At 42.2% G+C, this 22,095-nt stretch overlaps 2 protein-coding genes across 2 annotated transcripts in view; one reads left to right on the forward strand and one right to left on the reverse strand.

Moving 5' to 3' along the window:
- The first annotated feature begins 5,697 nt into the window (after positions 1-5,697).
- C5H11orf91 (chromosome 5 C11orf91 homolog) lies at positions 5,698-8,296 on the forward strand. Its single transcript, XM_056493846.1, has 2 exons — positions 5,698-6,037; positions 8,229-8,296. The coding sequence occupies exons 1-2, from the start codon at positions 5,698-5,700 to the stop codon at positions 8,294-8,296; spliced, it is 408 nt and encodes a 135-aa protein (XP_056349821.1).
- A 3,316-nt stretch (positions 8,297-11,612) lies between these two features.
- KIAA1549L (KIAA1549 like) overlaps positions 11,613-22,095 on the reverse strand; it is a 79,749-nt gene continuing 69,266 nt past the window's right edge. The window contains exon 24 of the mRNA XM_056492245.1: positions 11,613-18,785. Coding sequence (XP_056348220.1) covers positions 18,504-18,785 — 282 coding nt within the window. The 3' untranslated portion in view covers positions 11,613-18,503. The remainder of the gene's footprint in view (positions 18,786-22,095) is intronic.

Genomic DNA, 22,095 nt, shown 5'->3' on the forward strand with positions numbered 1-22,095 from the left:
GCTAGTAGTGCCCATTGAGCCAAGATTAAATGGTTCTAAAACAAGAATTCCAGAAGGTGTTGGGAGTGTGGCATAATAGCAGCCAGGAGCAAGATGTGAGTCTGCTTCAGGACTATCCATGAGTGCTATTATTTCAAAACTGGTGTGGATTGGATCTCTTTAATGCTTTGTGTGGTGAACTGTGTCTTTTTTGAGGCCCCTCACCTGCTGTGATGACTCATTTCAGCAGCACTGAACCCAGATCTCTTGTCTAAAGCTCAGTGGAATTCTCATCTCATAGGAGGTCTCATTATTCCCTTTAAATTGCCAAGTACACAACTAAAACAGTGTAGTCTCCCAAAAAGAGACAGACCATGAAAAATTACATTTCAGGAATGAGGTCATCCTGGAGATATATTTGGAGAGAACCATCAGGGCTTGACAGAGATTCATGCTTGGAGAAAAAGCACCCATTGCTAACTCAGATGCAAACACAGCTAATCAAAGTATTCACCTGCCCAATTAACAGGCAGATATTACTCTGCTCTATCAAAATAATCCCTCTTCTTCTCCATCACCCTACACATACTCCTGCAGAAGATAAAATGCAGAAACCCAAGGAATTGCAAGAGAAATTTTCAGAGAGCCTGCAGACAGAGCAGTTTTTAATGCTGGTTTTATTCCATGTATGCACCCTGCTCCACTTTGTCTGGTAAAAATGAAACATCTAAACCACTCCTGAATCACCAGATTCCCATTCCCAACACTGCATAGAACAGAGAGAATGGCACAGAGGAGGAAAAACCTCAAAAACATAAAAAGGTTCCCCATTTTTAAAGACTTGAGTGTCTGTAAGCAACTCCTTCTACCAGAAATATCTTGTTTCTTACCTCATGTTGTGCTCATCAAATAAGGCACAGAAATCCTCAGAGAGGGGCAGTCACAGCTCTTCTGCCAAAATCTCAATTTTTGCAATTGAACACAACCACAAACACTGTAAGACTAAAACAACACCACTGGAAAAGTTTAATTTATACCTTCTAGCCAAAACTGCACATCTTCAGATCCTAAACATGGCACAGACTCACCTGAAGAGAAAATAAAATTTCATTTCTTACACAGCTAGCTGTTTTTTTGGTGGTTTTTTTTTTGCATTTCTGTTAATCAGTCCAAATTTCTATTTCAGGCACCAAGTCTCTGGTTAATTTCACATTTCAATTGAAAATTCATCTCTCAAAAAACTTTTTAATTAGCACTTCCTTCGAGTTGTATAATTGTTAATTAGTTGCTCTCTGTTAATTTTAAGTTTGCTGGCAAAGTGCTCTGAGATTTTATAAATAGCCCACTTCATATTTGGTTTGCATTACTGGGATGTGACACCTGTGGCACACATCAGGGAAGGGAGTGGCATCCTTCTGGAACCAATTCCACTGAGAAATCCTCTTATGAACCATCTAACTATAAATATATTTATCCTATATATAGACTGAAACCAGGGGGAGCTCAGGAAAAACAATTACACGTTATTAACAGCAAATGAAATTTCTATTTGCAATGAATAATTAATTATTCATGAAATTATTACAGAAATGCCCCAAATGTGAGAGACAAGAAGAACAAGAAGCAGGAAGGATCAAGGGGAGAGCAGGAGGGTCACAGCAAACACAGGCTTTGCTTTTTTACAGCACCACAGCTCCCAGAGAGATTTTTTTATTTGCTTTTCCCCTAGAATGGAGAAATTTTTGCTGGAGAATCTGAATGACAGGCAAAAAAAAAAAAAAAAAAAAAAAAAAAAAAGGCTGGGAATTTGGGAGCTGAAAGTGGAAAGTTGGTATAAAATATATTATTGGATCAACCAGGAACTCCAATACAATTAAATTGACTTTAAAGGGCAGGAAAAAAGACAACTCAGCTAAAAAAAAAAAGCTAAACTATAAAGAAGAGATAACAGAATATTCATGCTTGAACACCAACACAATCCTCAACTCTGTGCAACAACGTGATTTATACATTATAAACAACACATCAGATGTTAGATCCAACTTTTTGCTGTAACCTTTCATGATACATGAGTGGCAAAGTTCTGAGGGTCAAAACTGACATCAAAATTGATCATAAAAGGGGAAGAACTTTTGTGGCTTTTACAGATACTTGGAGCAAGCTGTGTGAAAACATGAAATCACACACACACTCTGTATTTCTGAGTATCATTAGTTATTGTCATTAATGTGCAGTCTAACTACTGCCAATAATATGAGAATATTTTCATCATTTCAAGTCACTATCTTTTACAAAGCCTTTCAAAGAGCTGTTATGTCTGTTTTTAGTGAAGTAGTGGAGGGAATGCTGTCACTACAGTCAAATATTCTCATAAGCATTTCAAATATCAGCACTTAAGCCCACAAAAATTTAACTGTGCTAAATGTGACAAACTGTGACACAGCAACAAGTGTGTGTTTGCCTCCCTCTGCAGGATCTCATCTGTGTAGCTATTGGCCAAAAAAACACACAAATAGACATTTTTTATCCCAAAACTCTGCTCTTTGTATCATTTCTGGTCTGCTCCCAGTTTTGGTAACAAATTTTCCATGCCAAAGGTGTAGGCAGGTGTGTGAGCTGAGTGTAACACTATACATGTATCTTTGCAAAAAACAGGGTTTTTCTCACATCTCACAGTCTTGATGGGCAGAAAAGAACTGTCTGAAATTCAGCAATTCATCCAAAATTCAGCTGCTGGAAAGCAGCTCTGTGGAGAAGCACCTGGGGGTCTTGGTGGAAAAAAAAAAATTTGCCCAGCAGTGTGTCCTGGAAGCCAAGAAGGCAAATGGTATTGTGTGATTTTCCATCCCTCTACCCCAAAACATTGCCAGCAGGTCAGGGAGGTGATCCTGAACATCAGGGAAAACTTATTTACTGTGCAGGTGGAACAGGCTGCCCAGAGAGAACTTCTCATCTGATCAGTGTTTATTTCAAATACCTGTGCTCCCTTTGCAGAATATGCATTGGTACTGGGATTTTAATTAGGTAACACAACATGCATTAACTCAGAGCACACTCCCTTAACACTGCACATTAAAATAAAATACTGAAGACTCCTGCCACTGTTTTTCTGTCCCCACCACTTTTCAGGGCACAGACTGTCACTCTGGTGACAGCTAGAATGTTTCAAAACATTCACATCAGCACTGGGTCACAGCTCAGGGCACTGCACTTAAAAGCACACAGAAGTTCTGCTTCTAGAAAATCATTCTGTTTTATTCAAGAGGAGGCTTGAAAACTGGAATTTACTCCAGGGCATGCAGCATTCCCTTAGGGGCTGTGTACTTGAGGTCTGCTCAAGGCTGCATCAGTGGTGCAGTGGGATTTTCAGCTTGTTTTAAGTGAATTTACTGATCCTGGCTAAACTCTACAGCCCCTGCAGTCATCAACACTTTATCAAACCCTCTCTTACTAGGGTTCTCCAGACTACCTCAAATCAGCTTAAATCCATCCCAAAAGTCTTCTTGCTGGAAGCCTGAGGGGATTTTTTCAGCCTCAGAAGCAATCAGCAGTGCCCTCACTTGCTGCCTAGGGCTGGAGGAGGGGTGTCATGTTTAATGGAATTAAGTAAAAAGAGGAAATAGTCTAAAAAAGGCTAAAGAAATAGTCACCAATCAGTATTAGTAACAGGTCTCATCCTCAAATAAAAACAAACAAAATGGAAAATTCTAGGGAGGAGGGGAACACCTATCCCCACCCACCAAAACCCTCACAGTCCTGAACACCAGATTTGCAGAGTATCAGTTATCTGTGAGCAGCCACCTGAGGATGAATTTTCCCTCATTTCATCACCAACACCCTTCCATGGTCAGTGCCTGGATTATTTCACACACAGCCTTCAAGACAAACCTCTGAAAGTTAAGACTTTTGGGACAGAACCTTCCTCACTTCTTTTAACCAATGCTACTTCCAGAGGTCAGTGCAACCTTTCAAACACTCAGAAATAAAACTGGCAGGTGAAACTCCTGCTCTTCCACAGGAAAAGTGGGAAGAGTCTGGGAGAGAAGGAATCACAAGAATTCACAAAATCACTGGGTTGGAAGAGACCTCCAAGATCACTGAGTCCAACCCATGCCCTAACACCTCAACTAAACCACAGCACTGAGTGCCACATCCAGTTTGTGTTTTTTAGCACATCCAGGGATGGTGTAATTTAAAAATACATCATCCCTGGATGTATTTAAAAAATGCTACACCATCACCTCCCCAGGCAGACAATTCCAGGACTTGATCACTCTTTCCATGAAAAACCTTTTCCTAATAACCAACCTGTATTTCCCTTGATGCAGATTAAAGCTGTGTCCTCTCATTCTGTCAGTGCTGCCTGATTTTAAAATGTTTAATAAAAGACAATAATGGACAAACAATAAAGCAAAAGGTTAAAACAGCCTGGTGCTTGGCATCTAGCTAAGAGCACACCTGCTGCTTTGGAGACACCCCTTAAATTCTTTAGCCTGTTGCATACTCATAGACTTACCATACATTTTCAAACTTTTCTACAAACTATTTTCCATATTCCAAGAACTATTTTACATTGCTCCTTGAGTCCACCTTCTTAGAGCATGCGGGTTTCTTGGCTGTGGTTTTAAGTTATTTTTAGCAGTCTTCATTTGGGCTGTGGTCTTTAATTTCCGCAGATGGTCAGTGCTGGTAACTGATGTATCAGTATCAGGTGTATTTAATGGGTATTATCCAATTAAGCAGGTAATTTACATATGACAAAGATACTTTATCATCCTATGTCACTCCTAAAGAAAACTATATATTAAAAGCCATTTCAACAGCACACCAGCTAAACCCAAGGATGACACGGATTATTCTCTTTTACTACCTGGATTTCCCTGCTTATTTCTCAAGCAAGAAAAGCTTCAGCATCATCTCATCAGCTCCACTGATGGAGCTGTACCAAAAAGCGGGATGAAATGCCTTAACGGATTGTGAGAAACCAATACCATCAGATGTATTTGTTACAGAGGGGAATGGATGGAGCAGGAGAGGAGCTGGAACAGAGGGGCAGGAACGCGGCTGGGGACAACCGCGGGGACAACGGCGGGGCTGTCCCGGGGGAAACATCGGGAATAACGTCGGGGAAAACCTCAGGGAACAATCTCGGGGACGACCTCGGGGGCTGACCCGGGGAAGACCTCGGGGAAAAACTCGGGGACAACGGCGGGATTGTTCCGGGGGAAACCTCGGGGACAACTTTGGGAACAACCGCGGGGACAACGGCGGAGCTGACCTGGGGAAAACCTCGGGGAAAAACTCGGGGAAAACCGCGGGGACATCCTCTGGGACAACGGCGGGGCTGTCCCGGGGAAAACCTAGGGGCAACCTCGGGGAAAACCTCGGGGACAGCATCGGGGAGAACGACGGGGCTGTCCTGGGGGGGAAACTCGGGGGAAATCTCGGAGAAAAACTCAGGGACAATGGCGGGGACAACGGCGGTGCTGTCCCGGGGGAAAATCTCGGGGAAAAACTAGGGGAAAAACTCGGGAGCTGACTCGGGGAAAACCTCGGGGACAACGGCGGGGCTGAGCCGGGGAAAATCCTCGGGCACAACGGCGGGGTCTGAGCCGGGGGAGGCTCGGGCACAACGGCGGGGCTGAGCCGGGCGGGCTCGGGCACAACCGCCGGCGCCGCGGGCGCTGCGGGCACAACGGCAGCAGCGGCCCCGGCAGCATGACCGTGCAGCGCCCGTCCTGGCCGCCGCTCTACTTCCCGCACTTCCACGGCTCCGAGCCCGTGCCGCGGGCGGCCGGCGGGGCCTGGGCGCCGCTGGCCGCGCTGTGCTGGCCGTGGCAGCCGCTGCCCGCCCGCTACGCCGCGCTGCCCGCCGCCGTGGTGCCGGAGCCGCCGCGCCTCTGCTGCCCGCCGGGAGCGCCGCGGCTCGGGGAGCTGGCGCGGCGGCCCCCGGAGCTGGCCCAGCTGCAGCTGCAGGAGGAGATGTGCGAGCTGGGCATCCGCCTCAAGGAGCTGGAGCTGGCGGCGCTCATCGGCGACGGCTTCGACGCCAGGCAGTGTGCGTGAAGCGCCCGCCCCGGCGCTGCGCGGGGAGATGCGGGCAGCCGGTGCCGGCGCTGGTATCGGTGCCGGCGCTGGTATCGGTACCGGCACTGGCAGCGGTACCGGCGCTGGTATTGGTATCGGTATCGGCGCCGGTATCGGTATCGGCGCCGGTATCGGTGCCGGCGCCGGTATCGGTACCGGCGCTGGTATCGGTACCGGCCCTGGTATCGGTACCGGCGCTGGTATCGGTACCGGCACCGGCAGCGGTACCGGCGCTGGTATCGGTGCCGGCGCTGGTATCGGTACAGGCACTGGTATCGGTATCGGTGCCGGCGCTGGTATCGGTACCGGCACTGGCAGCGGTACCGGCGCTGGTGTCGGTACCGGCGCTGGTATCGGTACAGGCACTGGCAGCGGTACCGGCGCTGGTATCAGTACAGGCACTGGTATCGGTACCGGCAGCGGTACCGGCGCTGGTATCGGTACCGGTACCGGCACTGGTATCGGTACCGGCAGCGGTACCGGCGCTGGTATCGGTGCCGGCGCTGGTATCGGTACCGGTACCGGCACTGGTATCGGTACCGGCACTGGTATCGGTACCGGTACCGGCACTGGTATCGGTGCCGGCGCTGGTATCGGTGCCGGCGCTGGTATCGGTACAGGCACTGGTATCGGTATCGGTACCGGCACTGGTATCGGTACCGGCGCTGGCATCGGTACAGGCACTGGTATCGGTATCGGTGCCGGCGCTGGTATCGGTACCGGTACCGGCACCGCCCCGCACAGCCCGGCCGCGGCGCCCCCCGGCACTGACCCCTAGAGCGGGATGAGCATGGGGCGGGTTTGGGGTTCCAGGTGCGTGCGGGAGCGCTGCGGCAGAAAAGGCTTTGTCCCGGGTCAGCCAGCCCGGCACTGCTCACTGCTGGCACAGAAAAGGCTTTGTCCCGGGTCAGCCAGCCCGGCACTGCTCAGTGCTGGCACAGAAAAGGCTTTGTCCCGGGTCAGCCAGCCCGGCACTGCTCACTGCTGGCACAGAAAAGGCTTTGTCCCGGGTCAGCCAGCCCGGCACTGCTCAGTGCTGGAACAGAAAAGGCTTTGTCCCGGGTCAGCCAGCCCGGCACTGCTCACTGCTGGCACAGAAAAGGCTTTGTCCCGGGTCAGCCAGCCCGGCACTGCTCAGTGCTGGAACAGAAAAGGCTTTGTCCCGGGTCAGCCAGCCCGGCACTGCTCACTGCTGGAACAGAAAAGGCTTTGTCCCGGGTCAGCCAGCCCGGCACTGCTCACTGCTGGCACAGAAAAGGCTTTGTCCCGGGTCAGCCAGCCCGGCACTGCTCAGTGCTGGAACAGAAAAGGCTTTGTCCCGGGTCAGCCAGCCCGGCACGGTTCACTTCTCTCACTTCTCTCACTACTCTCACTTCTCTCTATGCTCAGAGACAGGAGTCACGAAATCTGCGTGTGTAGCCACAAAACCGCCAAAGTCATTCAGTGACAAATAAATAAACCAACAAATAAACCAACACAAATAAACCACCATTCGAGCGAGAGGCAGCTTGTACATGCAAAATGTGTCAAGACCCTGCGGTTTTACATCAGCTTCGATGTTAAATAAAAGCCACAGACAGTCGGAGGCATAAAAAAATATATATATATATATCCCAATATCAAAACACACCCGTCCCCCTCCAAAAAAAAGAGCCCCAAACTACCCACTCTAAAAGAAAGCACCAAGCAAACAAAAACCCTTCCCGTTAAATTATTATTGGCATTTTAATTCTGCAACCTGTGGAGGAAGTGCAGGGAATAAAATAGTTCAGCAGATGATGGTGGTACTGAGAGTTCCAGTGGTGAGGCCAACAGCTGGAAGGATTTGAGGCTCATTGTTTCCTGCAAGGCCACAGGAAATTTTCAGGAGTGCAAAAGTTACAAGGAAAAATATCCATCAAATATATGCATTCATAAGATGTTGTCAAATTCCAATCAGCATTAGCATTAGTTTGCATATATTTTTCCTTTCATTATAGCAATACACACCTCTTTCCATTTTTAATACCTACACTTTTGAGAAATTCTAGTTTTTCAGATATTTGCTAGCCAGGGCATTGCAAGGATTATTAGTTTGCCTAATACATTATTGGATTTAATTAAAAGTATTGTAAATTGTTAATGACATCATTAACGACAAATTATGTTTCATTCCTGTTTAGATAAAATTCTGAAGGCACTGGAAGAAAAGAAGATACAGAGCATGAAAGCAATGCAGAACCTGAAGTAATGTCCACCAGCATATTGAGGATTATTTCAGCTGGTTGTTTGCCACTACCACAAATTTGTGGAGTGTTTTAATGGGGCTTCAATATTTGGTTTCTACTCACTATGTGCTGTTCTCCTGACAAATCAAAAATATAGCATATTGTTGATTTCTTTTGTGTATTATTTATCTGGTACTAATAACTGGTAACACTACTGTGTATTTTAACCTTTTATTTTTTCCCTCTAATTACTTTATGCAGGAAGTATAGAATGTTTTCTTTAACAACACTAAGAAATCAACACTGTTTTTGTCAGGATTCCCAGCAGTCCATATCTGTATTGCCATTATGGCAATATAAAATATGGTTGAGTTTTGTTTTCATGCTAAGTATATTAAGTGTAAATAAATAATTAAATACAATTAATTAATAATAATTAAATAAATAGGTATGGCCAAGAGTCCTAAGCCTCTAAACCAGCTTAAAAAATACTTTCATTTTAGCATAAAAATGTTTGTTGCTATTACAGTGCATTCCTTTATTGTCTTTGGTGTACAGCAAAATTACAGAACTTGTGGCTTGAGTTGGTTTTTCAGAGGCAGGGATAGAAGACTGAAGACCTGGGCAGCATTTAGCATTCAAAAACAATGCCACACATTGATAACTCCACAAAGCAGTAAATAGGCTCATCAGACTGATAAAAAAAAAAAAAACTCCAATTACTTTTTCCCATTCCATTTCCAGAGCAGTAGGTGGCAGCATGAAATAATAAAGTTACTGACCTTGAAGCTGCAATATTCTGGCAAAGAGCTTTATTTTTAAGAGTAATATTTTTATCTCTGTTCTTTTTTAACTGTGTTCAAATTGTTTGGCTGTGAATTGTTTTAACACAATACAATACAAAAATTTTGTTTCCTTTTATTGCTTATTGCAGCATTCATCCTAATATTGCCTCAGTCTTTCCAGCCAGATTTTCATCTACTGTGCACAGTTTATATAAAAAAAAAAAAAAATCTAGTTTATAACTCCCATTTGTCAATCATCAAACTATAATATTCACGTTTTAATGTGATTACAAATGAGCACCAGAACACTGCAGAAATCTGGGTTGCAGTGTTTCACTGCTCCCTCTGCAGAAAAAGGATAAAAAGTCTCTCAAGGAGGTTTGAGGCTTAAGCAGAAATGGTTAATTGTTGTGAACATGTGAATGGTTAAAATAAAATTGTTGGTTACTCTGAAAATGAGAACTGTGCTAGTGCCCAAACTAAATACTGGAAAAGAAATGTGGATTGGACAAAAAGGGCCAATACACAGAGGTCTTCAAAGGCTTTGTGGAGAAGTGAGAGCTTTAAAATCAAGTAACAGAGGAAGTATCTTCATTTTCCCAATCTCCAGATCAATTTCATTCCTAAACCACCCTAAATTTTCCAAGGTTATTGCAAGGGCCTACAAAGGTTTCCATTCCATGGAATTGCTGCTTCCTGAAAATTAATTCTCAGGTTTTGCCAAGTCCTTCCCTTTACATCCAGCTCTCATTCACTGGGGTTTTCTGGGCTTAAACAGAGCTGCTCTTCATGGCACACAGCTTAAACATTTTCCATCTGTTGTTCTGTTTTTCCTATGGCCTTTATGTTGAAACAGCACTTGGTGTTTAATTACTGGGTGATAACACAAGGAATAATATCTGTTAATATGTAATCTCAGCTAGAGTTGCCTGGGCACACACATCTCCTGAAAAAAATCATCTGGATCCTGGCATTTAGAAGAGCAGCACTCCTCCATCAGGATGCTTTGGTCAAAACCCTTCCTCTAGAAAAAAAATTAAAAAAATAAAAAAAAAAAAAAAGAAGAAAAAAACCCCACAGGCTATTGATACATAATGGCACATATGCTGATTTTCATTTGCCCCTAAACATTTTACTTACCTTTACTTTTCTGCTCTGTTTCCACCTTGTTAAACACACTAATTTGCTCTCATCTGAGGGCTCGTGGCTTCATCTCAAAGCTGATCTGTTTGTTGTTTCTTTTGTAAAAATTAAGCCATGTATTAGACAAAATAGAACAGCATTCTCACTGCATTTTCTTTTATTCACAATGAATGTGTAATTCATTTTTTTAAATTGTTCCTGTTCTCTTAGATTGCTCAAGGGAGGCTAAACCTGACATTTAGATGCTGGCACAGTTCAGATCTGAGTGTAGCTGCCTTGCAACTCAACAAATCTATCCCTGTTGCATTCAAGAAAGAGATTTTAAGGCACAAATTTGATGCATAGGCACCTGCAGGGACACCCAGGTGCTCCCCAAGGAGATTCCTCAGGTCTCACTCCTGAAACCTCAAATGGCCTTGGCTGCTTTATGATGGGAAAAATGAGATACAAAGCTTTTCAAAAAGCAGAATGCATTTCAACTTCAGATTATTTTATACCAAACAGTTGGGTCTATTAAATTTCAGACTGCTGTGTTTGAGTTTGCCACATTAAAATTCTCCAAATAGATATTCAGCCTTATTACAATGGATCGTTAGAATTTAAATTAATCTTCAAGTCGAGCTGCCTTAATTAGTTCAGGGACAGATTAGAAAGGAATTCCAAAAGCTGTATGCCATCCTGAAATGATTTTTCTGTTTTCAGCAGTGTATGGTGCATTTTAGATCCACCTGCCCTGAAAATTCAGAGCTAATATCTCAATGTGAAGTAGGGAAATTGAGCAGCACTAAACTCTGGGAAACTTGTTTGTTTGTTTGGCAGGTAGAGTTTTTTAAGGTCTCTGACATCTAGATGTTGAATCAAGGAGTTGCCAGTCAGGAAGAATTCCATGAGTGTTGCATTTGTCTTTTCCAAGGAAACATAAAATTATCAGTAGCATGAGTCAGCTGAGTTCTGTTACACACTAAAAACACACATTTGTGAAATAGGCTCAGATTTTAGGGTGTCTTGAGGAAAGCCAGAACAACCCCTTGAGGCAGTTTAAGTACTCACAGTCACAGCATGTACATTAAATATATAAATACATACACATATTTATAAAGTTATGTCTCAACAGGGCCATCTGTCTAGAAGTGATGTAGTGATATATCTACTAGGAAGTTCATTTATCTTCCATTCCTGGAAGATCCTTTCCTGCCTCTTTTTTTCTCTGAAACTACAAACATTATTCCAAATTTCTTGCATCACAAATTATCCAAAAGCAGCCCTGTCAAAAGCTGCATTTTCCTCTTCATTTTACTTCAGATGGACAGGGTGAAACTTAGGCCTGAGTAAATGATGTTATAACCCACAAAACCTAAAGAAGAGGGCACAGCTGGAACAACCAATAAGTAGCAACACAGATTTTAAGACACATTTTATTTCATGTGCAAAATTGCCAAGGAAAACACGTGTACAATTTCAGCTAAGCTACAGCCACTAACATGAAAGGAACTGTTCTATGTACTCATAAGCTTTATTTCTAGAATCACCCTATGGCTCAGAGTAAAAACAGTCATTTGGTAATGACCCAGAACATTTTGAATCCCTCCTTTTCAGTCATATGTAAAATTCTACCATCGGCACGTAGTTTCACATAACAGGTCTTGGAGATTTTCCTTCTGATTGCATAGTATAAAATTTTAATTATTTACTTTCTTATTCTCTCGATTTAATCCCTGGACTCGGCTTTAAATTTGCTCTCAACTTTGCAGCTTCAGAAATTTAATTTTCCCACTTACAGCTGAAACACTTGTAAATTTTGAGCAAGTTTCACAGACACAGCCATTACAACTCAGTTGGATCAAGCTGTGAACACCAAAGATAACATGGATATTTGTATCATGCAGAGCTAGTCCTTTCCATAATTTAAAGATGTAAGAAAAGTTCATTTCCTTGGTAAGTGAGACTGTTGCCTGGGAGGTAAGATGGTTTTATTGATATAAATTCTGTAAATCTCTGTAAAAAAGTGTAGAGGCTGTTGTTGGAAAGGCTTCCTAGAATGTACTGAAATATTATCAAGAGGTGGTTTTTTTTTTCCTTGTAAATTCACGTCTATTAAAATGGTACCATAGGAACAGGTAATTTACAGTCCTGATCAATTCCCAAAACTTCATGAAGTAATAAATAATGCTTCTCACTAAAGTATCCACTGCAGTCCAGGGTTGGAGTTTCAGTGAGGAGAGGCAGTCCCTTCACCCTGCCCTACAGATGGGACACTGAGGCAGTCACATTTTGGACCAACTCAAAATCCTGAAGAACAGCAAACTGACCTTCCATCTCCCAATTTCCTACCACCCAAAACCAGACAGCATCCTTCCTCTCTTGGCACAATTTCAAGACACTTGTGATGGCTAATTTACTGGGTGGGTGCTGGCTCAGTCCTCAGCAGGTGTTTTGCCACTAATTTCAGTGGAAAATGTTACCTACAGATGTGTTTTCCCTTAACAATAACAGGAGAACACACAAAGCACGAGATGGGCTGAAGCCATGCAATGCCATGGTGTTTTGGCTTGCAAAGCAGGATGTAACCAGAAGTATGGATTTTATCACCAGCTTTAAAAACCAGCTGGGGCAATCAACTTTATCTTTCCCACATTCCCATCCTCCCTCCAGGAGATGTCTCCTGTTAATGGCCAGTGAGTCCCAGGGCATGACTGATAAAATTCCATCATCCCACTGGGAGATGCTCCAGCCAGGGGAGGAGCCAAGCCTTTCCTACCCAGATAAAAACTGACATTTTGGACACCAAGGCACCTTCTTTCCACTGGATTCCAGAGGAAAGCCAGACCTTTGCACATCATCCCTGGAGCTTCAGAGGAAACTGCACCTTCTCCAGGAGCACTGCTCCAGCTGAACCACATCTGCCACTGCAGGAGGATGCAGCCACCATTGAATGGGACTGTGCCAACACCCTGACTGACTGACGGGTGTCAGCTTGGATTCTGACTCTGGCAGGGTTTGGGATTGTTCTGTGTAATACTGCATTTCTATTTTAATTTTCCTAGTAAAGAACTGTTATTCCTAATTCCCATATCTTTGCCTGAGAGCCCCTTAATTTCAAAATTATAATAATTTGGAGGGAGGGGGTTTACATTTTCCACTTCAAGAGAGGCGCTCCTGCCTTTCTTAGCAATCATTTGTCTTTCAAACCAAGACACATGGCTATTTAAAAATTTAAATATTTAAAAATTCTGCCTATCAGGGAGGCAAAGAGTGCACTTCTTTGTCTACACAATGTAAAACTCAAATCCATAATGCACAGTGATGGCAGGAAAGACATTAAATGAAAATAAAAAGTCAAGAAGCATAGGAATATCTGTGCTGGACAAACATGTTTTCTGATGAGACCCAAAGAACTGCCCAGAACTGCTCCTTTTGTTGGGCCTGAGCTGCTTCTGTTGTGTTTCTAAATCCTGCATCAAAAGTTATGCCTGGGCAAGATGGGTTCTATAATATTTTCCAAAATTCTTGGCTTCACACTTTTGTTTTTTTTCCTATCAAGTATGACATTGAATACAGCTTGCAGAAGTCAACACCAGAATGAAATGAAAAAGCCTCCCCAGTTTCTTTGTCATGGAGAGAAATACTAAAGTTTGATGCAGGATAAAGTGTTTGGGTTTTTTCCTCATTTCAGCTTGGAGAGTATTAGATAAAGACAGGGATAAAGAATAAACTTCAAGTTTACTTACATCCAGATGTCCTTGGCAGATACACAAGACCTGAACTGATGCCACTGTTGGTTATGGAGTTAAGCCTGGTTTACACAGCACAGAAATGCTCTGGGCACCAGTGAAGAGGGAATACTTTGGAAGAGAAATTCACTGCTCTCTAAATATTGTACTCAGTGGAATCTCCTTTCTTTGTGATTTACAGCCCTTAGCACCCTTTACTGCCCAGCAGGTAAATGTGCGTTTATAAAGTTACAAAATTATTTACAAAATTATGGTAACAACTTATTCCTTGGGCTTGTGGAAAATTCATGAAGCCAGGCTTCTTAAAAAAACAATTATTTTTAACAAATTAAAAAAAAAAATCAAATGCCTGAAACACCTCTTCATGATACTTTTAATTATTTTCAAGATATCATTTGACCACCTAAGTACTTAAAGGCCATTTCTCATCCTTCATGAGCTTCATAACAGAACAACTCTGAGATTTATCTCTTCATTACTGCCTCTGCACCCCTTAAGGAACCTGAAATGAATGGGGACAAATTAATGGGCAAATAGAAACAGTTTTGAAAAAATATTTTTTGACACACACACACACATGTGTATATATACATATGTGAATATGATACAATATTCATATGAATATGGTTTTAAGGTGATTTAAAAAGCATGAAATATTGTATGATTTGGTGGCATTTCAGCTATTTTTAAAATCAGGACCTAAAGCACATTGTGCTATGCAGTTATTCCCAGGAGAGGTACTGCAATATTGACCAGCTTTGCCTTTATGACTTAAACAAAATAATTCTCCAACTCAACCCAGTGTTGTATTTTCTACCTGCCTCTCATTTTTATCTTCCACTCCTCATCTTTCAAAGAGAGTCTGAAAAAGAAATGATCATTTCTTAAGATAATATCCTCATTTCTATATAGAGGGTTTGCATGCACTTCTATTGAGCTCTACCCTTAATATTATGACATACAAATATTACTCATATTTTTAGACTGAGTGCTAGAGCTTCTCTCCAATACAGATAATATGTCAAGAAATGATTGCCAACAAATTCCCTTTTATCCTTTAAAAGTTACTGTTCTACTGATACCAATAAATGTCTCACGTGGTTTTCCAGCTGAAGGTGGTGAGCACACAGGTACCAAGAAGGAATTTTATGTTGTTTCATTTGCAACTTTTCTACTGATGATTTACAAGTCTGAAGACAGAACATCAAGATTTTATGTACACAGTAAACAGCACTTTCACCTACACATTTAACATATCTTTAAAGAAAATTGGGGCATTGAGTAGAAAAAGCTAAATTACTACTTTGTTCTCAGTAAAAATGGCATGGATATATCTGGATGAGGTTATGACCTTAAACACAAATATTTTCTTCTTTGAAATCAGTATTGAAAAACTATATTGTAATTGTAGCCATACAAAATGTTTATTATATTACAAATTATTTTTACACTATATTTTCACTTTATCATTGCTTTGTGCTCAGACAGTATAAATATTACAGCATGATTTTTCTTTCCCAGGAATGTCCTAACTGTCTTGATATAATCTTATTTTATGCTTAAAAAAAAAATACAGAAACATATTACAAACAGGATAAAAAGGCATCATGAATGAAGAATGTAAGATGGTTTTCTCAATAAAGTGCACCACAATGGTTTCAGAGTGATGGTTCAGGAAATATTCAGTAGACTGCACATCATCCATAATAATACCAAACAAAATTAATTTTGAAACTCTAAACAGGTCTTCCTCAGAAGTATGAAGAGTACTTTGTTTAACTTTACTGAAATGTCTTTTTCTTTCTTGAAGGCTATTTAAATGCTTTTATTTGGAGGTTTTCCACTTTCTACAGACATGCAAACCCTGGACATGTCTGTATTTTCCAAAGCTTTTAGTTTCCAGTATGGCAAGATACAAGATTCACCGTGTTAAGCTATATGAGACTTTACCCTCACATATTTTTCAATAGAGCTATTAAATTGCTAAAATTTAAGAATGGGAACAGACCTACAAGCAGAGTTAAGTGCCCAAAAGATGCTGTTTAAAACTGGAATGCCCTGTTTCCTGTGACTTTTTTTTTTGGAATATATTGTTACATTATCCTTCCCACCTCTATGGCTTCAACGAGCCCATCCATGGGATCGTGGCTGCTTCCATCATTTCAGCCCCAGGATAACTCTGCAAAACTGGAGTGTAAGCTAGAGAAATTTATTACACAGCACATTTCACCCTCATTGCTTAGAAGGGCCCACTTACTTGCAAAATTTCACTGGGCTGTGTAGAAGAATCATTCTAAAATGAGATTAAAAAGCTGATGCAAAACTCAGCCTTGCTCTCAGTGAGTGAAATTCCCACTGAAGCCAACCAGAACCAGTCTTTCTGTGGCACACTGAGTTTGAGTATTTTTTCAGTTGTTACTCTAAAGTGTGATGCTCTTAGCCAGCTATTAATTCGACCCAATTTGGCTGTGTTGTACTACACTGATAATATCAGTATTATCTGGCTGACAGGTAACTGAGACAGCAGTCAGCCTTTACTAGACTTGCATTTACATGAAAAGTTGAGTTTCTTTGGTTGTTTAGTATCCAAGTCACCCAATTGTATATTTGTGTTCTCCAGACACAGCACTTTTATATTGATCAGTAAAATTACCAGGGATTTTTTCTTTCTTTTTTTTTTTTCTTTTTCAACTTAGTTTATGGAAATTTTCTGACTATAGCAGACTAGTCACTTATATAAATATACAGCACATATATACATAGAGATTACAAAAATACATTTTATTTATATCTGATTTTAAATAATAAAAATGAAATTTCACATTTATTGAAAGATTAACTAGCATTCCAAACGCTTCTGCAATATTCAAGGTATTGGAGCAGAAGATGTCTGTATATTCTAGGATAATTATGCATCAGAGTCTCAGTCAGGGTTTATAATGTAATTATTAGGGGGGGAAAATAGCTCTGCTTTAAAAGTTTGTGCTTCATCTATTTCTTCTTCTTCTATCCCCTATTCTAGTCTTCTCTCTCCTTCTCTCAATTTACTGGTGGCCAAAAAGCTAAACCAAGTTCCCTTTCCCACATCAGTTAAGACCAAAGAAACTCAGAGAAATGAAATGATCAGACAAAAGAGTAATTGAGGATAACTAAATAACCCACTGAAATGAAGGACATTACCTTGAACTCCAGTTGACATCAAACACGCCCAACACAACAAATTTTGCAACAACTTCAGTTCCTGAAGCTAATTGCTGAAGGAACTGAAAACAATTGTTCATGATCTCCAACTAGTTTGTACAACTGCAAAATATCAACTACTGTCCCATCCAAGTGGTTTGATTTCCTTCTGGGATTGGATTCCTACCACAACGCAGTGTAACAATCAGTGACCTTTATCTTGCACAATACAAAGTCAACATCATTTCTGGCAATGCTCTCTTTTTCACAGAACATTAGCATTTTTGTTAATCCATGTAACTGTTAGCTTATTTACATATTAATATAGTCATTAGGTCCTCTACATTCAGAACTTCCTGGGTGTGCATTCACTGTGCCAGCGTAATCAAAATCCACTGCAGCTTTTTCTGGCATCACTTTAGTAGATAGCATTGTTAAAGAAAGAGAAAAAAAGCACTGTGTTGAACAGGGGTTTCCTTGTCCAAGCAGGTGGAATTATTTTTCCAGGTTGGAAGGATTTAAAGGTCTCAGGTTTACCAGCTTCACATGCATTCAGAGTGACAAGCCCGATTATAGAGGGAACACGAATAACCTTTTTTCATTTCTCTTGGAAGCTTTTAGCACCAATGTCCTTTGCTGGCTCTTCATGCATTGTATTCTCTCAGGCTGAAAAAAAAATCTCCTCAGTGGCACTGAGGGACAAGGTAGCCACCAATTATCAAAATGCCATTCACCTTCTTCACAGTCCTCTCTTCCTTCACTTCCTTGTACTGTTAATAGGATGAAGAGACACGGAGCTATTTACAGGGCTTCTATTTGAATTACCTAATCATCTTGAATCCTTTTGGTTTGAATACAGTCTCTGGGATGAAAGGGCTGGAATGACTGCATTGCTGAAATCAGCACCCCTTATACAACGTCCCACAGCGAACAATTAACGTGGCCACTGCCACGCCAACCGTGGCCTTCAGCAAAACCTGCTCTGCAGGTTTTTTCTTCTTGAATCAAAGTTTTGGCATGCAGGAGTTATTCTCAGCAGCTCTACCTCTGGGCCTGCAAATGAAACTTCTTGTGGCACAGACACATTCAGCAGCATCTTTAGTGATGACGGGTCATAATACGAGAGCAAAGTGACAAAGGATTGCATATGGTTGATCTCATCAGTATGAAACAGTTTCCTGGCAGCTTTTCCTTAGCTGGGAAGTGGAATTTCACATCTTCAGAGTCCCGTTGCTCTGCTGGAAGTCATTCCCTAGTGTTGACTTTTCAGACAGATTAAAATGCCACCGCTTTGGCACAATTTACAGGAAGATCGTAGCTGAAAATCGAAGGAGTTGCTTCCTTGGCTACCCCAGGCGGTCAAGACACCAACGCTGCTCACAGAAGTCGTGCTAGACCTGGAACTCAAACATATCCGTTTGCTTCTTGGCCAGCTTGGCCACCTCTTCCCGAATGGCCTTGACGAGGGCGGCGGTGGAGATGTTGGTGAGCGGCGCGTCGGCGGGCTCGTTGTCGGCCAGGCTGTGCTGGGAGGCGGCGGCGGAGGCCAGGGGAGCCTGCTCCAGGCTGGGGTGCAGGCTGCCCTGCTGGCTGTACTGCCGGGGCAGGCGGCTCGGGGAGCTCTGCGGGTAGCGGGGCCGCGGGTACGCCTCGATGTAGCCGGGGAGCGGCACCTGCGGGAACCGGAACCGCGCGGAATTACGCGGAGCCATCGACCCGCCAGCGACCACACACCCGCCCAGGGCACTGACAGATGTGACAGAGGGGCACGGATGAAGGGAATGCACACCTCAGAATTCCCAGATTCTGCTTACAAATCCTGGCACGTGCCATTAATGCACGTGTCAATGTCTGTCTTGGGTTGCAATACAGGATGTGACCAGAAATGTGAATTCTGTCACCATCTGTCAACAGGTGGGGCAGTGACCCTTATCTCTGTGGGAGATATCCTCTGCTAATGGGCCATCTTTAAACCAGCTGGGCAATCATCTTTATCTTCCCACAGCCCATCCTCCCTCCAGGAGATATCTCCTGTTAATGGCCAGTGAGTCCCAGGGCATGACTGATAAAATTCCATCATCCCACTGGGAGATGCTCCAGCCAGGGGAGCAGCCAAGCCTTTCCTACCCAGATAAAAACTGAGATTTGGAACACCAAGGCACCTTCTTCCCACTGGATTCCAGAGGAAAACCAGACCTTTCCACATCATCCCTGGAGCTTCAGAGGAAACTGCACCTTCTCCAGGAGCACTGCTCCAGCTGAACCACATCTGCCCCTGCAGGAGGATGCAGCCACCATTGAATGGGACTGTGCCAACACCCTGACTGACTGACGGGTGTCAGCTTGGATTCTGACTCTGGCAGGGTTGGGATTGTTCTGTGTAATACTGCATTTCTATTTTAATTTTCATAGTAAAGAACTGTTATTCCTAATTCCCATATCTTTGCCTGAGAGCCCCTTAATTTCAAAAGTATAATAATTTGGAGGGAGGGGGTTTACACTCTCCATTTCAAAGAGAGTCTCCTGCCTTTCTTGGCAGACACCTGTCCTTCAAACCAAGACAATGTCCCAGCTGTGGCAGCAAAAACATCTGCTTGTCCTCATTTATCATCACCTCCAAATGCCAGAATGTGAGCTCAAGCAGAAGAACTGATCTTTTTTTCCTAGTGTAAAAAAAAAAAAAAAAAAAAAAGCCCTACATTTGAGAAATTGTTTCAAACATGATAAACTAGTACTAGGGGAAAAGATTTTTCTGAAAGTGTACTCTCTGCTTAGTAAACACTACAGTTTTAAAACAGATTATATTTAGTACATCAAATAGCCCAGAACAGAAAAGCAGTGTTTTCTGATTTGCAGCCACTGTCTGATCCAAGCCAGCCAGTGTCTGATCTCACTACTCCTGACAGAAACTCACTAGATCCAGACAACAGGGATAAGCACAGGTGCACCAGCTTGGAAACTCAAGACTCAAAGGATGCTTGACTGCTCAGAAGTGTCAGGATTTCTGGCCATGTTTAACAGGATTACATGAGGGAATCATAGTTTTTTTGTAACTTCACAGATTTCAACCTCATGTTACACCAGCTAAAACTAAAACAATAATGTAGGCCCTTTAGTCATGGTGAGAGATTAAATTAGTTTCACAAATCCATGAAGCAAGATACCAGCTTTTTGGAACTCAGGAGACTTTAATGCACCAAATAAAAAATAGTATTTATGATTTCCAAAAGCCTATAAAACAAGAATCTACAGGCCTTAATTTTGAAGAAGCCTTTATGTCTGAAGCCTGACCATTAGGATTTCCACATCCTCTACACAGCCTTGGGTACCATGAAATGCTGAAGAGAATGTCAAACATCTTCACTGTGGTGTGATGAGACAAATGTAGGAAGCAGGTAGGATATGAAAGTGATTATTAGGTGCAGGCCCCTCTGTTTAGTTTAAACAGGCTGTTCAAAAGGTGATTTTAATAGAACAACACATGAACAAGCCACTAGAGGCCACCAAGTTACTGTTTTCACTCAGCAGCATCCAGCAGTTTGGAAAATAAGTGCTTTGTGGATACAGCTGCCTTGTCCCACATAACTTAGTGTTTCAATACCTACCATTTGTCTCAGAGAATAATATATTACAGTATTTGAGCCTATAAAGTAATTCCTTGTTGTCAAATCTCCTGTTTCCCCTACTGCCTTGTTTGCAGTCTAGGCTAGCAGAAATGTGTGGAAAATAAAGAATCTTACAGATATTAAGAGTCTGTTCTCAATAATTGTAGGAAAATCTTGGAAGTGGGACCAAGCTGTAATCTAGAGGCTCAGAAAACAAGACACATCCAGAAATTTAAGCCCTGAGTATTACTGAGAAAAACCTGAGGTTTTTTATGCTATTCACTTTTATTCAGGATTTCTCACTGTGCTGTGTTGTTAATAATATTGCTACCTCCTCTAGTAATAAATAAAGACAGTTTCTTGACAGATTTGCAAATTCATTCTAGAAACTGCAGCAGTTTCTACATTTTTACCTCCTCTGCAAAGGCACAGGAGGGCTGAAAATCTGAGTAACAAGGAGTTGTTAAAGCTCTGCCATGGGTAAGTGAAGTTAAAAGGGACATTTGTTTCCTTTGAATCCTATATTGCTATGGTTATTTTTCAGACAGATTTTTACATCCCTCTGCATTCCTCTTTCCCTGAAGACAAGGAAACCCACAACAAGGTTGTACTTTTCTCCTTCCAAAGGAAGGAGCTGGGGGCTGGAGACTTGGTTTGCAGTTTTGACTCATTTATTTCAGTCTCCAATTTTGTCAAGTGATACCTGACTCTCTTTCCACATGACTGCAGTCAAGAGTAGGGACACAAAATGAATGGAAAACAATTAAATTTCCTTATTTGTTTCGTGGCTTTTTTCCTTCTTAGAGAAAAAGTTTAAAATCATTGCAAAGATACAATGGGCTCCTGGATTTAGAAGGGTTAAAAACACACAAAAAAACCAAAACAAATAAATAAAGAAAAAACAAACACCAAAACAACAACAGCAAAGGAAAATAAAGCTTTTCATGCTTTAAAAGGCAGCTCTGAGAACAAAATTTATACCAGAGCATCACAAGCCTCCAGGTGTCAGGGGCACATCAGCAAGTGTGCTCAGCTTACAAATGAACAGCATTTTTTCTGACAGTTCAGCCTTCAAATTCAGACTTGAATTTGAATTCAAAGTCATACTGAATTCTTCTCCTCACAGGCACTGGGAGCAGTAATAAAGAGTGAACAACAAAAAGCTGCCCCCAGAACATTTATATGACTGTGTTGTCTCTTGCTTAGCTCTCAAAGCCAACTTAGATTTCTACTGCAATTCATTAAAATGTTCTGCTGATGATTTGCAGAAGGAAATTGAATCTATCTCCCAGTTTTTTTTTAGCCAGAGTGGCTCTGCAGAAATGCCAGATGTGAGCTCAAGCAGAAGAATTGATCTTTTTTTTCCCTAGTGTAAAAA

This window comes from Oenanthe melanoleuca, chromosome 5 (genome assembly GCF_029582105.1).
Source record: "Oenanthe melanoleuca isolate GR-GAL-2019-014 chromosome 5, OMel1.0, whole genome shotgun sequence".
Taxonomy (NCBI): domain Eukaryota; kingdom Metazoa; phylum Chordata; class Aves; order Passeriformes; family Muscicapidae; genus Oenanthe; species Oenanthe melanoleuca.